Source organism: Arvicola amphibius, chromosome 3, assembly GCF_903992535.2.
Source record: "Arvicola amphibius chromosome 3, mArvAmp1.2, whole genome shotgun sequence".
Lineage (NCBI taxonomy): Eukaryota > Metazoa > Chordata > Mammalia > Rodentia > Cricetidae > Arvicola > Arvicola amphibius.
This window is the reverse complement of record NC_052049.1, coordinates 24,677,599-24,694,080: the sequence shown is the minus strand read 5'-3', so window position 1 is coordinate 24,694,080 and position 16,482 is coordinate 24,677,599. Positions and strand designations below refer to the sequence as shown.

General features: G+C 40.0%; 1 protein-coding gene across 3 annotated transcripts in view; it reads left to right on the top strand.

Moving 5' to 3' along the window:
* Positions 1 to 4,154: 4,154 nt before the first annotated feature.
* Ranbp3l (RAN binding protein 3 like) overlaps positions 4,155 to 16,482 on the top strand; it is a 47,266-nt gene continuing 34,938 nt past the window's right edge. Inside the window, exons 1-2 of one of the 3 annotated variants that reach the window (XM_038322322.1) lie at positions 4,155 to 4,537; positions 4,659 to 4,888. In XM_038322322.1, the coding sequence (XP_038178250.1) occupies positions 4,798 to 4,888 (91 nt within the window). In that variant the 5' untranslated portion in view covers positions 4,155 to 4,537; positions 4,659 to 4,797. Of the gene's footprint in view, positions 4,889 to 16,482 lie in introns of all 3 variants that reach the window. The other 2 variants (XM_038322321.1, XM_038322323.1) reach the window with 2 other exon arrangements.

The following is a 16,482-nucleotide window of genomic DNA, read 5'->3' as shown; positions in this document are numbered from 1 at the left end:
CTTCATCCCATTTCCTTCTTTTCTGTGAATTTTTAGGTTAGGGCTTTTGAATGTACCCCAGAGTTCTTCAAAGTTTTGGCCACAGTCATTTATTGATTTTTCTTAATTTTTTTACATTTACTTATTTGTGTGGGGAGAGGGTGCCTTAGATTTCTATGAAATCATCATTTAGATTTAATAATTATCAATGTATGGTCAATTTCATCTCACCTATTATTATATTACCTTGAAGGAAGACTCCGATAGAAAATAGTTTCATTTAAAAATGTTCATTGGACACATTCATTATGCCTGGTACCGTGTTGCATAAGAACACATCCACACAAGTCTACACCATATGGTGAACACAATCCTCCATATCTCTGCACTTTCCATTTCTTCCTGTCCATTCTCTTTGTTCCTGGAAGTTCTGCTTCTGTATTTATATCGCATGTACATATATGACATTTGTTTCTTAGGAGTGGTTTAATTCAGTTACTATAACTATCTCCAATTGTATCTGCTTTCTTGCAAATAATATAACTTTGTTCTCTTATAGATGAACAAAATTCTATCATATATATCTTACATTATATTTGATATTTTCTTCATCCATTCTTTTGTTGGGCACATAGGTTGTTTCCATTACTTAGCTATAGTAAGCAGTGCTATAGTAAATATACAAATATTCCTGAGCTATGTTGACCTGGATGAATACCCAGGAGTGGAAAAACTAGGTCATTGGCAAATCTATCTTCAGTTTCCTGAGGAGCCTGTATATTGGTACCCATAGTGGCTGAACCAGTTTACATTCCCACCAGCAACGCATCATGGCTCCTTTCGTCCACACGCTTTGCGAACACGTGTTGTTTGCTTCCTGAAACACCAGTATTCTGACTGGAGTGAGCTGACATTTTATCACAATTTTCATTTCATTCAGCAAAGGAAACAGTTCATTGAATCAAGACACAGCCTAAAGAGTGGGAGAAAATCTTTGTTAGCTATACTTCTGGCAGATGATTACTGTCTAGAACATACAAAGAACTCAAAATAACTAAACAGCAAAAAATAAAACAACCCAATCAGGAAATGAGCTAGTGAAATGATCAGTTATAAAAAAAAATCTATTACACATGGCCAAAAAGGATCTGAAAAACCACACTAGCTAGCCACCAGGGAAATGAACATTCATTTCATTTTTAATACATTAAAACTCTTCTTAACATAGTAACCATAAAAGAAATTGACAGGGACAGAAAAGGAAGGGAAAGTAAATGGAACCAAAGACAAATGAACAAATCACCCCCAAAAGAAAGGATTTATGGAGGGGGCATAATTTGATTATCATTTTATTCCTTGTTAATGTAAACTAATATGAAGTAACAGAAGTTTGATTTTATGAACGTTTATTTGCATGTTTACCTTTAAAGAGCTCTGTCTGTCACAGCTCGTTCATTCACCATGGTGTCAGTGGATTCCAGCCCCCGTGGACAACAGTCAGACTCCAGGATCAGTTCATCCTTCCTGGAGGAGGGACGTTATGGCACTAGAATTTTGGGTATGTTTTCAACTAAAACAAATAAAACCAGCTTTTTTTCCTCTCCTGAATTCTGGTTTTATCTTATTTATTTTGACGTTGATAAAAAGACTTCAATAAAGACAGACAAAGTGTAGGATGTGAGGGTGATCTGGCTGGACATCTGTCACCCCATTGGTCACAAGGGTTGATTCTACTGATCTGGCTGCGACAACTGTCACCCCATTGGTCACCAGGGTTGATTCGACTGATCTGGCTGGCTAGGCGGGTGTCCTCTTCCTCCCTCTCTGCTCCTTGTGCATCCCTCCCGAAGCTGGGGAAGCTGGGCGCTCTGTCTAAGAAGAGGATGACCTTCCCCGCATAGAAGAGGACTGGTTTTTGTGTACGAGAAGCTGAGCTCCCCTATTACAACCTCCAAACAAGTTCTCAATATAGACAAAGTGTGACGTCTACACAACAATCAACTTTCACCCATAGGAGGATGATTAGGGAGACTTTTTCCCCAGCTCAGATACAGACCGTGAACATTTCCTAGATCTCAGGTACCCTGAGGTTGGGGTGTTCCTGACCTCCAGAGGGAGCCCTGCAGCAAACCAGAGCTAGCCACAGAACAGATGTCACTTTGAACAGCCAGCTCAGTGGTCCTACTGAATAGTGAGCACCTTTCATAAGTTGGCAGTTTGGAGCAGCACCAGTGAAGCCTTATGAGCTCCTGGATAACGGGTATGAAAGTAAAACTTTGTCCAGGAAGCCATGTTTTCACAGATAACATCGGGAAACCAGCCAACTGTATTACTTAGGAAACTCTGAGCTAAAATCTTAGAGTAACTTAGAGTAACATGACACTAGCTAGACACAGGCCACTTTCATAGCTTTTTATTATATGGCATATGCCACTGTAAGGTCCTGAAACTCAGAACTATCACCCACAATGTCTGTAGTCAATGCATTAAGGAAGAATGACCTGAGGGAAAACGTCTGTGGGCTTACATAAAGGAACAAGAGTTCTGTTACTCAGAACCAATAGGAAGCCTAAATCTCAGCAGTACGTCATCATTCCTCAACTGCAATTGCCTTTTAAATATTCCTGGAGCTAGGAGGTCATATTGAGGCCAGGCCCAGCTCTCCAGCATTCATCTTTGTAATCTGTTAGGGGTCTTTTTTTTTTTTATCTTATCCTTTGAGGATGAAAATGATAAATTCCATACTCTTGCTTTTTGCCATGTAACACCTTTCACCAAAGACTGTGAGAGCCAGAGGTGGTGAATGAATTCCAGGAAACAGTGTCCTATGGTCAGCACAGGACAGGTGAACATATGGACTCACAGCAGAGTAATCTCAGGCCAGACCAAACCTCAGCACTGATAGGGGAAGGCTGACATGAAGTCCCGCTCCTAGCAGAAGAACGCCAGCGGCTGCTGGGAGAGGGGGAATCAATTTTTATCAAGAGCATTGCCACCACCATGGACCCTGTCTCAAAATATGAGGCGGATAGTAACAAGACACTTGAAATCAGCTCTGGCCTCCACATGTGCATGCATGGGCAGGTACAACCACCTCTCTCTCTGTGTGTCTCTCTCTGTGTGTCTCTCTCTGTTTCTCTGTTTGTCTCTGTCTCTCTCTCTCTCTTCTCTATGCTATCATACCTATTCTCTAACATTGTTGCACTTGAAACAGGCCTACAGGAAAGTTGTAGTCAATTAAGGAAGGCAAAAACCAGCTCTGCTTAAGAAGACTTTAATTCTTTATCTGGAAGAGAAGAATTAAATGCATATGTGTGTGTGTGTGTGCGCGGGCATGCATACATGAATATACATGTGTGTGTGTATAGATTCCATACTTAACCTTATAGCTCAGATCAGTTGGGCCCAGGAATCTTCATTTCCAAGTCTATATCTTTATGAAAGTTTTATCAAATAAAAACAAAAATATAGTACAAAAGTTTCATTTCAATTAGTCATAGGGATTTTAAAAAGAGAAATTATACATTTCACGAGTTTTTGAAAAGCAAAATATGTTTGAGAAATTGTGAATTGCCTCATCATGAAAAAATAGAACAACAGCAAGAGACACAATCCCCCAGCCCCCAGATATCACGAGGAGGTAACCTTATTAAGGTGTTTAATACCAGTTTCCAGATACGAAAAGGAAGTCTCAGCATCCAGCTCTGGCTTCTTTGCTTCTGCCGGTTACCCACTTTCTGACTCTACCCGGAGTGAATGCCGTGGGCCAGGACCTACAGTGTTCCTTATGTCTTCGTTGAACCAAAGGTGTTTGGGGTTTGGTTTCCAACAGTACTGAACGGGCACACACAAGGAAACTCACGAGAAGCCTTGTCTTAGAACCTAGAGGTAGCCGTGGAGGCTGCACTGGGAAGCCAAGTAAGGCTCTGGGTAGGGTTTTGTGTGTTTATTTTTCTTGCAGAACTCTAAATAATTGTTTTGGCCCCGTAACTCTCCTCGCTTGGAGCCTCAGAGCTGTTTACAGAATCCAAGAGTTGCAGCGGTACATTTCCATGAGCTCATGAGCAGCCAGCACCAGCTGTACCTTTTCTATTTCACAAGTGCCCGAGACGATCCATGCCACCAATGCCCTGCTTCGGGCTTGTGCTTTAATGATGAGGCAGCTGAAGTCAGATGGTTAATTACCCGGCTCTCAGGGCTTCTTTACAATCCCTGCTTTGGTCACTATGTTAAAGCAATCAGAAGGTCATTTCTTGCCTGCCTCTTTATGTTAATTAGCTAGTTCTCTCGGCTCCTCCCCCTGCAGCCTCCCTTAAGAACTGTACACATCAGGCTGTCACAGGGTAAACTCGGACCAAGCAGAGAAACTTCGGTTTAGCCCTGTGGTACTCTCCCCTTTGCCTGTGACTTTCTCTGGCAGTCCTCTCTATGCTTGAAGGTCTAGAGTCCAGATCAGAGAAGAAATCGAAAATGGCTAAAACTGGCCCAGAGAGATAGTTTGTTTCTTCTTAGGATTTTACATTGTAAAGGAGAAAGTTTCAGAATGTTTTGAAACAAAGTAAGAATGAAGTCTTGCTTCTAGCCAAACAAGTTGGCATCTTTGAAGGCAAGAGATGTAACTCTGGTAAATATTTATTGCAGGATTCTTAAGCAGGAGAAACTCTGGCTTGTTCTTCCAGGAGTAAATGTTTTACACGCGAGGTGAGATCTGCGTGTGCCTCTGTGTTCTTTCCAAGTGACTTCTGGAGTCAGTCTTAGATGACTGGCTAAGACAAAATGCCCTAGTGCTCCCCGAGGCACAGGCAGATTGTGGGTACCATGTCTACCACACAAAGGAAAGACGACAGCCACCTGTTTGCCAGTCTGTGCACGTGCCAGCTGAAGGCGCAGGAGGACCAGCAGCGGCAAGGTGGGTCTAGAGCTAAGTCCTGTGTTCTCTGACTTTCTGGCCATTTGCATGTCTGGGAAAAGGTGGGCTGGTGAAGCTCATGGGATGTTCTGAGTATAAAATGCTTTCTGAACTCCGAGGAGAGGAAGAATAGTGAGGCTTGACAGTGGGTTAACACAGTCTCACTTTGTGATCAGAGGGTTATCAATAGTTAGAGGAGCATCCAGAATACACATCCCTTGGAAATGTGCCCTGAAACTTGTAGCCATTGTCAGTTGTGTGGAGCATGATAGAGTGTGTGGAGCTGAAAACCCCCACTGGGGCAAGGCTGACTTGGCTACGGAAGGAATTTGGCAGAGAACAGTTTTGCTAGCCTGGCACTCTTCCCCATGTTCTACTGCTTTGCTTAAATCTAGCTTTGTGTGGACTTTTGACTCATTCATTTGTGGAAAACACATATTTCACATATTTTTGACACTCAGTTTTTATAGTTCAAAAGGAGCTGGAGCAGATAGTGTGGGATTTTACTTGACGGGCATCTAAACTTCGCACCTCATAGTTTTTCCATGAATAATCTTTAAAAAGCATTTCAGATTGACTGCCGAACCAGCGGGTGATTGAGAAGAATAGGCCAACTATCTCTCCTCCCCCTCCCCCCCCCCCCCCGTCTATTGTTAAGGACACTGGTGGGAAAGGCTGTGTGACGATGACATCAGCACCCCACCCCGGAGGTTAACTTCTGGCAGCCTGGGATGGATCTAGGATACATGACACATGAGCTCCTCAATTATTTCCCCCTAGACTCAGCGTTGGATGTCACTCTCAGAGCAGCGACTAAGGAACTGAAACCTCAAGTGAAAACCTTCAAGGTGGTATCTGTGTGCTAACATTTGGTGACTGTCCCAAGCCACCTCACTGCAAGAATCCTGAGCCGAGCCAAGTGATCTCATACCACACAGGGCTTAATATAGCACGGATAGGAGAGGATTCCTGCAAAATCCTACAGTGCAATCATTTCAGTACATGCTACACCATCCGGGTTAAAATAAATTGTTTTGAATCGATAGCTTTAGGCACCACTATACACGGCTCCTGTGTTACTAGAGACCCTTAGTTTATCATGGTTCTGTCCATATGTTTATCTGTTGCTTCTTTTTACTTAAAATGTTTAAGGCCTTACCTCTCTTCATGTAGATGTAATGTTTATAATACAAACCAGTTAAAAGTGCCCTGTAACCTACCACCTAAAGATGGGCACTAGGGATATTTTAATAGGCAGTCTAGCTTTTAAAAAAATGTTTATACTTGGATTGTTATTTTGCTCGTTTTTTAAAATAAAAAGAAGACTTATTTGACACACAGTACTCTGTAAACTGCCTTTTAATTAACTGTGTATGATGACCAAATTCTCAAGTCATTATATGCACTCTAGAGTGTTATTTTTAGTGGTTAATGTCAGACGTTTTTCACTAAAATTAGCACTGTTGAACAGAAATTAATAGTTATATCTGTGCACAGATGATTATTTTCATTGGATAAATTCTTAGAGAATGCTATGTTTAAGAGATTATTGCACTTTTTAAACTTTTCTTTCTGGCCATGTGGTTTTTCCACTCTCCAATAATGAATGAAAGAGAATGATCTCAGTAATACCGGGCATTAATTTTAAAATTTGTTTCCAATTTTATAAGTAGAAAATAATACCCCACTGTTGTTTTAATTTAAGGAAGGCTGCCTTGATGGTTTCTCTGGCCTCATCCAGAGAAGCCTGGAAATATCATTATGATGACACACTTCCCAAAATACCAAGAAGACTAGCAGCCTACTCCTGTTTTCTCAGCCTGAAGCTCTTTGCTTGGAATGTTTTGAAAGCAATCATATTCTTCTGTGGCCAACTCTCAAAATATCTGCCCACAAAAACCATAATCCATAAAGTCGTGAGGCTCGCTAATGAAGTCCAGACTAGTCACTGAGTGCCACAGAATGGCATCTAGAGGTCTTGAACTGACAAGTAACACTGTTCCATGCTGGCCCAGTTCCTAGAATCTGCAAGCTTCCATTTATTGCAGTCTTGGGGTTTAGGGTACTTGTTCAGTGTGGTTGCAATGGTTTTTCCCAAATGCTATGTTTGTATCTTCCTAATATGTAAAGTTCAACAAGGAGGCCCACCCGCCGCCTTAGAGTGAGGCCTGGCTACAGATTGGTATGCCAGCTACCTGAGTTCATGCCTTTGGCCTCACTTCAACCAGGTTGATTTCTACCATGTAGACTCTGATTTACTAACATGTAACTCTGCTGAAGCATGACCAGCTTTAGTATACATTCGTATTTCGAGCCCTCTCTACAGTGTGCGAATGGATTTTTTTTTAACTCTAGTATTTGAGTCTATCTAGTCACTCATGAAAATACACTGTTTTGGTTGACTGCAGAGATAAATATTATTTGTTCTTTGACTATTTGGCCCCTAAACAGTCAGGGCTGCTTTTCTTCCATATGCTAACATATTCATCAGCCAGGAGACTCCACTGATCAGTGTCTGAAGGCTTTATGTGAGTTTTGTTATGTAGGTGTGATTGATGATGCCAGTGACCATGTGATCGAACTCAGTTACCAGCCCTTCTCTACATCTCTTGAGTAGTTCAGTCTCCAATCGTGGGCTTAGTCTTCTTGATGTGGCCAGCCCTCCTCTTAAAACTGTCTAAGGGCCTACTATAATCAGTCCATTCACATAAAAAGACACACACTATCACTCAGGAAATTCATGACTCATGAAGTTCTGTGAAAGGAATAGGGCCAAGAACACATATATTTATTTTTTTTCATATTTGGTAATTTTCTGGATGTGCTTTATTTTCAACATACCTCATTCAGTTTCCTAAAAGTCAAGAATTGAAAGACAATGCTAAGATGCCTGTTTTCTAATAAGAAGAGAAGGGTGGGGATTCTGATGGGAGGGGATGTGTGGAGAAACTGGGAGGATTTGGGGGAGGGGAAAACATAAGGAGAATTTATTGTATGAAAAACAATCTATTTTCAGAAAAATAAAAATATACAAAAAAGAAATACAGACCAACACCCTCAGCTTTTAATTTACAACCAATACATTTTAATTAATACCTACCACAGAGTAGATGAGTACCAGATACTGAGAATGCAAACACATTTTTATCCTAAGGTTGCATTCAAATGTGGGGTTTCTGAGGAATTAAATATTAAGAACTGAGCAAATATTTTTCAACTCTTTTATGGACTCTAAACCACAAAATACACATTACATTGGATTATTGTGAATGTGCTATTTTCTTCAAATGTTTCCTGTAGTTATGTATGAATGCCCTTAATTTATTACCTAGGGGACTTATTAACTAAATGAAAGAAACTTACGTGCACAAAGAGGGACTTCAACAGGTTCTGCATGATTGTAAATGTATAATTTCTTTTAGATGAGGTTATCACTAGATAAATACAGTTATGGTTCTCCAAATAGATTTGTACTTTCCTTTGTGGTTCTGAAGCATCGATTCTACACACACAGTGTGACATCGTATGAGTGACGTATAGTCAGAATGGATTCAGGCCAGAGGTGGAAGACCTACACTTGTTTCTGTTTTTCTGCAACCAAAAGGGAGCCTTGCAGAGGCTCAGATGGCCTTTGCTCTAGGGAGCCTTGCAGAGGCTCAGATGGCCTTTGCTCTAGGGAGCCTTGCAGAGGCTCAGATGGCCTTTGCTCTGGCTTTGCAGTATCTCGCTTGCATTTACAGCCTAGGATTGGTAGGGATAGGTACAGATACCGAGAAGCTTTAGGCCTGAAAACTGTTTCTTGTGTTCAAGCTTGTACCTAGTGTAGGAATCCTTACCGTAATAAACTTCCTTGGTGGATGGTGGTTCTACCGGATGGCTTAATAATACAATTTCTATTTTGTAAGGTAAAAAGACTCTGGTGGTGGGCTGACCATCAATATCAATATCATTAATTCTTCTGAACTTACTGCTTGCCCTCAGGATAAACTTTGAAGCAAATATATTCTTATCACATGTTAAAAAAAAAGGCACAGTTGCCCAAGGACATATTTGAATGTATATTTAAGAAAAACAAATAAGCAAATGTTATTTGTTTTTCTAATATTAAGAATAAAGCTTAAGGCATTAGTCTGAACATCCTTGGCTCTCAAAAGCTATTTATTTGAAAACAATAAAATCGATAATATTCTAACGAATGAAAAAGCCACAAAAGTTATTACTAATACCGTGAGTGTTAGAGAGGGTGTCATTAGTAATTTTTTAAAAGCAAAAAAAAATGTGAAAAAATAAAATTTAACACTAATTGGGAAAATCAAAATCAAAATCTTTAGAACAGAAGTGAAATTTCTGAACCTGATGATAGCAGGACATTCATAAGATAAGAAATAGGTAATGTCATTGGAGAGTAGAAAACCAAAGACCTGATTTCCCACGAACTGAAGGTGCTCAGTATTACCACCTGTAGTCAATACTATTTTGAGGGTGCTAGCCAGTGTACTAAGTTTCTTTAGGAGAAATAAAAGGCTTACATATTAGAAAGAATTTGAAGTGCCTTTATTTAGGGATGACCAATAGAAAAACCCCAAAGAGAATCAAGAATATTGATAAAAACACAAAAATTAAAATTTAAAATATATAAAGTATACATATGTTTCAAATATTATAATATATGCACTTGCATATTATGTCAACAAAATATTTATAAAGTCTGTTCACTTAAACACTGGCAAGAGAAGCAATAGCTCACTGAATTCTAAGAAATTATTGATCCTTGGGACCTGGAGAGACGGTTGAATGGTAAGAGTGTTTGCTGTGAAAATATGAGCCCTGAGTTCAGACCCTAGCACCCACATACAACTTCAAGAGGTATTAACTATTCTAGATTCCTTAGATTTCCTTATGAATTTTAAATTAGCTTGTCAAGTTAAAAAAAAAAGTTGGCTGGAATTGCAATGAGGACTTCTCAACCTGTGAGCCAGAATACATTTCTCCCCTTTCTAAATGGGTAACTGGAGAACTGGAGATATTTTGCCACAGTATGGAAAGATAACTAATGTAAACATAGTGGTTAATTTTTTTATTATTGGTTTTTCGAGACAGGGTTTCTCTGTAGCTTTGGAGCCTGTCCTGGAACTAGCTCTTGTAGACCAGGCTGGCCTCGAACCCACAGAGATCCACCTGCCTCTGCCTCCCAAGTGCTGGGATTAAAGGCGTGCGCCACCACTGCCCTGCCCTAGTGATAAAACTTAAACCACTGATAACACGACTTTTGAAAGAAGATGTGGAGAACTTGTGTGTTGCTCTGAAGTGGTTTAATTGGTTTGAAAACTGAGTTAGTAGTTTTATTTTATTATTTTGTTTTGTTTTTAAAGTTAGCTCTATGAACCATCACTTCCATTAGAAAGTATAAAATGAATGAATGCACAAAGCAGTTTTTTATTTTATAAATGACTGTGCATAGATAAACACACTGTGTGTATTCATAGATGGAATACCATTTAGTAGAGAGGACTGGATCACTGAAATAACAATCATGAAGGTGAGTCTTGGGAAATACTGTTTTGAGTCAAAATAAACCAAACACCAAAAAGTTTATGATGTATTATATCATACACTAATTACATATAGATATAATCATATATCTAATTATATGAAATCCTCAAACAAAACTAGGCTATGGTGACAGAAAGCACAACAGTTGTTCCCAAGGTAGGGAAAATACTCAAACAGGAAATGAAGAAACATGTAGCGAACATGCCTTACATCAGGATGGAGGTTTGGTTACTTGAGGATATACAGTTGTCAAACTTACCAGTGCATTTTATTGTATGTGACTTGTCCTTCTGTGCTTTTATGTGTGAGACTGCCTGGAAGTCTTTGCTCTCTAAAGTTGCCTCCAGGCCTCTCTTGGCAACGTCAGTGAATAACGAAGGAACTGGAGTGTCCTGGTGAATTTCAATTACTCGTGGAAGAAGAAAGAACATATCCTATTGGCAGTGTGGCCACAGCTCAGCTCAGGAACTATTAAGCCTTCAGTATGAAATGTGCTTACTAATTAGTACCACTTTGTTGTTTAAATTATCCCTGAGCTGAGAACTCCTATATTAATAACACAGTAACATAAAATTAGCAAAGTAATGAGATTAAGACAGATAAATTAAAATATGATAAAAAAAACCCACTGTCTCACGGCTTGGGTTGGGGTAGAGATTAGTGGTGGACTATGTGTTAATCATGAACAAAGCATTAAATTTGACCCTCTGAGTCCCCCAAAGAGCTAGCAAAGACCTTAGCGTTTTGCTTTTTATGGCCTCTGTCTGGCATAGAACATCATTTAGAGTCAATGGCTCCTCTGAAGTTTCTTCAAAATTTAGGTTTTTCATTAAATCCATGATATCTCGTTAATATTCTTGTAGCAAACAGAAAAATGGACCATTTCATGAACTTTTTTTCCCTCTTAACTTCTTTCTTTTGCTTAAACTCATGAAGAACCTCACTCATTCTATTAAATAGATGTTTTATGAACCTCTGGCATGAAGTACTGTGTTAAGGTACTAGAAGGCAAAGCAGTCAGAACTTCCTGCCCACCTGACACCACTTTCTAACAGGCCAAAAGGCAGACAGTAAAGAAAAGAATTAAGATATGTAGTTTAAGTGGTTATTCTACAAACAGAGAAAGATTGAATGGAAAGGACAGAGTGTGTCCTAGTGGAGGTGCTCATTAAACAACCAGGCAGGACTCAGTAAGAAAGAGGAATGTTCAGAGACCTGCAGGAAGTGAAGGAGAAAGCTGTGCAACACTGGGTCGCAGCCCTCTGGGTTTAGTTTGGTGCAGAAGCACAGATAGGGAGGCTGATGAGTTAGACTCTGCATGAGATTTTGATTCTTCATTCCCTGGCTTTAGCGCAACCTCACTACCCCGCTGCCTGCATGTACAGGAATGACTTCTACACACCTACAATAAATTAAGCCTAATGCAGGGTTAAGACAATAACAACAAAACAGAATACTCACAACAATATCTGAGAATAACTTGGGGGCTGTTCTATAACGGTGTGTCAGAAGGGGTTCCAAAACTTGGGACTGCACCTAGTACTTGAGAGCCAGAGGCAGGATTGCAAGTTCCAGGCTAGCCTGGGCTACAAAGCTAACCAGCCAGCCATCAAATGGCACAATTGCTGGAAGCTGCTAGGTTGCCCTGTGGTGACTTTCCACCTAGAATGTCTGGGGGCGGGGGATGGTGGGGCTGAGAATTTTCCTTTCTAGCATATTCTCATCTGCTGTTTGTGGCTGCTGCAGGTCACATTTTGGTGCCAGTGCTTTGAGGCCGGAGTTGGCTTACGTGGGTGTTAAGGACGGAGTAAGAACTGAGAGAAGGATGGAAGACACTTATATAAGGTGTTTGGTTTTGATTCTGAATGAGATGATTACATACTAATTTGGGCTTTTTAGTCATTTACAGCCTTGGCATTTTTGTGGAGAGGTAACCATCCAAAAGTTAGAGATGAGGTAAAAACTTATTCCCTGACAATTGCATTGCCATGTTAGAATAAAGTAAGTCTTAGGCCAAGCTCTTTTGGGTTGGCGGGCACTTATCAAGCAAGCATTTATGTGCAAACAAGAATGAAATAGTTAATATGACTTTAATAAAACTTTCTCTGCTTTTATTAATCTGATTACATCTTTTCTATTAAGACTGCTCAGACAAAATAGCCTTCTGCAGACAGTGTTCTGTGCAGTTAGTCAGTAGTTAGGAATTCTCCTTTTCAGTAATGGACACTGGACTTTGTAGTAAAAACACTGGACACTGACCCTGGGTACAGACTCTGTGCCTTGCTAATCCTTCCATCCATTTGTGCAAGACTAGGAGTTGCTGCTAAAATAGCTTAGATAATCCAAGGTTCTTGAATGTCAATAATTTCAATACAAATTGATTTGTGACCCTTGCTGCAGGAACTCTCACATTTTCTGACATTGAGATAGATAAGTGTGGAGTTAGTAATGAGAGTTCCCTGGTGTTGAAAACAGCCCCTTGGGGACAAATACCCCAGTGTGTCATCGGATACCACCAAAGGTAGTGAACATTGGCTAGCCTTCAGCGTAAATCATAAACCTATGCTTCTGAAGCCAGTTGCAGCTGTCATAGGGAAAAGTACACACTCATGGGTTCTGCTATCAGGCATACATACAACAGTGATAAAGTCTGCACAGCGCTCAGAGGTGGAGTCTGGAGGTTGGCCCTGTGGGATGAAGGGTAAGACCTCGGCATACCTACAGCCCACATGTGCGGCCACAAGTGGGGAAGGGAACATAGTACTAATATAACCGTAATCCTTATTTTCTGTTCTGTGTTATGTGAGGGACTTATAAGATCCTGTGGTTTGAGGAGACAACCGCTAATGTTGCAATGTTAATAACTAATACTTTACAACCTTTTTGAGAGCAGAAAAGTAGGTTTGTATCTTAGACCATACCACAACATTCACATATCACCTATAAACAAATTGTGTTTTGGAACATTTGTTATATTCCAGACACCACTAAGCACTTCATATATTTATCTCATTATGAAAGGTAGCTAAGATAACCTTGAGTCAGGCCTGGGTCTGGGTTGACTGAGCCATGCTCACTACCTGTTTCATACTCAGGTAAATTTGCGAAAGAGCTGCCCTGGTGGCTGGTGCCCTTGAACTCATTTTGTGGTTTGGTTGCTTCAAATAGGCTGCTACTAAGTCACCAGTTAAATTCTATATGGATTTAAAGCACATCCAGTTGATATCAGGAGTAATTTTTAGTCTAAAAAAACTGGTAAGAAAATATAACTGTGTCACTGCAAACCTATGAGCCCTATGCCAGCAACTTGCAGGCCAGGCTAGCAGTTTTGTTTAATGCTGAAAACATGTGCCTTACATTTTATGAAGTATTAAGCAAAGTAATGCACCATTTTTTTTTTTTAACTTGACCGAAATGGTTTGAGAGAAGTGGTTCGGGTTTGGATTCTTCAAATGTACAAACTTAAAAGGGGCTGAACAATGGTCACTATTGTAATTAATTCACCTTTTGTTTTTGACAGTGCTAAAGATTGAAGCCAGAGTCTCATGCATGCTAGGCAAGTACTCAGTTACAGAGCTACAGTCCCAGGCCCAGCTTTCTTTTCTAATTTAACCAGGAGACGACATTTCAAATGTTGGGTCAGCTATTCTATTAGATCATTAACTCGGCTTGAATTTTTAATCAACATTTTGGCAAAGAAAATTTCACATCTGAGTTGCTTTTTAATGAAGTGGATGGGCAAATCTAGCAAAATACCCAAAAGTCAGGATTTAAAATGTACTAAACACTTTATTCTTTCTAAAGTCACATCCCTTCTACCTGGTGATCAGATACCTCACCTGCCAGGGATGGTGATAGCCAGCTAAATGCTCATAGGAATATGATCTAGACTTTCAGCCAGGGAGAATGATCTGGAGGGATTTGTGCAATGACATCCTGAAGCAATTGGCATCAAATCTTTTCTTATTCCAATACAGTTTGCTAGATGCTAGGATACAGTAGGTATGGTGACACATGCTTGCGATCCAAGCTGGTCCAGAGACTGAAGCAAAAGAGTCACCAAGCTCAAAGTCTGGCTGCCCTAAGAGCAAGTTCTGTCAAGGGCAGCCTGGGCCACGTAGTGAGATCCTGTCTCACAGTGAAGTCAGAAAAGGAGGACTGCAAACACATCTAAGAGGAAGAGCACTTACCTGGCCAGCATGAGGACCGTGGTTAAATCCACAAAATGGCTACCAGAAAAGCACACAAGTTTTAAAAAGGGCAGGGCATTGCCATTTAAAGAGAAAGAGCAAAATAAGGAAAAAGTCTGAGAACATAAGAAGTAGACCATTTTGATCTGGAGTTGTAGATAAAGATGTGTGCACACTCACGTGCATTTCCGTAGGTGTTAATAAGCCAACCACAGGCAAGGCATACTAGCACTGCTGACTATGAATTTTTTTACTTAATAAGATAACTATTTATAAGGTGTTTCAGTCTCAAATATGGGTAGAGTTAAGATATTTTTCCACTGCTTTTCATTTTGAGAATAGAATTAAGCTAAACTTAACTAAAGAGAGTGACTATTTTGGTTGTGAAGAAATATCAGCAAAGTCTGGAGGGAGTTTTAGGAAACAAGGGTAGCCACAAATTTAAAGACACAGAAAAAGAATGAAAACAAGTCTAAAATGTATCAACATAGACGTGTGAAACTTCCTTCTGCCTCTGTGAGCAAGTCTCCCACTTTCAGCCTTAAGCTTAAAATACTACTACTGCCCTTGATCATAGCACACCCCAGATGAAGGAAAAGATCTAGTCTCTAAATAGTTCATTCAAGTGGTTGGCATTCATAAATTGCTGAGTGTCAAGGTTTCAAAGATCATTTAGTCCCACGGACAATATACACAAGTCTTAAACTAGAACTGAAAACTGTGCTCAAGGTCAGTGGTTAGAACAAAGAACTGCATCTGTGTACAGCTATGTAAGAGCTGACACCACATATGAATAGGGAATTTAAGATGTGGTAATTGCAGCTTAATTTTATTTGAACATAGCAGAGTATTTAGGGACCAGTGTGTGGCTCAGTAGTTACACAAGCCTCGCATGACTAAGTCACCACTGCTGCATACATAAAAGAGAATAGACCTGACATATACTAATTCTAACATTAAACATGTAGACAACACAATGAGTGTGTAAGAGCAGGGAGAAAAAGAAGAAATGACAGTAGAAGATGGGAGATTAGTGAGGGCATATAGATGTAAGATGTATGGAGCCAACTGCATCAAAGAAATGAGGAAGAAGAAAACGGGGAAGTGCGGACTTAAATATCCATCAATGAACAAATAGATAAAAAAGCAATGTATAGTGTAGTATAATGTACTATAATTATATAGTATAGTGTAGTTAATGTCACTTTATACCCCTAAAATAAAGCTGCAAATACTCTATGCACTTCATCACCCCCTGAGAGAGAAAGAAAGGTAGGTGGGTAAGTGGATAGGTACGTAGATATATGGACGGATGGATGGATGAATGGATGGAGAGACAGACAGACAGACAGACAGATAGACAGATAAATAGGTAATTGAGCATTATTCAGCCTTTGCTACTATATGAATGAAGACACTATACTAGGTGAAATAAGTTAGATATAAAAGACAGATACATGGAGATGACTTATCAGGTAAAGACACTTGCAACCAAGTCTGATGACCTGAATTCCCCTTCTGGGACGCACATGGTGGAAAAAGAGAACCAACTCCCCCATGTGTACACTGTGCTACACACACACACACACACACACACACACACACACACACACACAATTTTAAATACAAATACTGACAAATTTAAAAGACAAATATTGAATACTCTGCTTCTCTGAAGTATGTGGAAATGTCAAAGCTAGAAAGTAAAGGGTATTATTCAGGGCCAGGGAAAAGCTATGGAATGAGGCTTTACTGTTCAATGAAGACAGGTCTCGGGTGAAGGATGCGAAGGAAGCTCTGGGGAGAGGGTTATGGTGATCCTTAGCAGTGATGTGAGTGTGGTTAATGCCA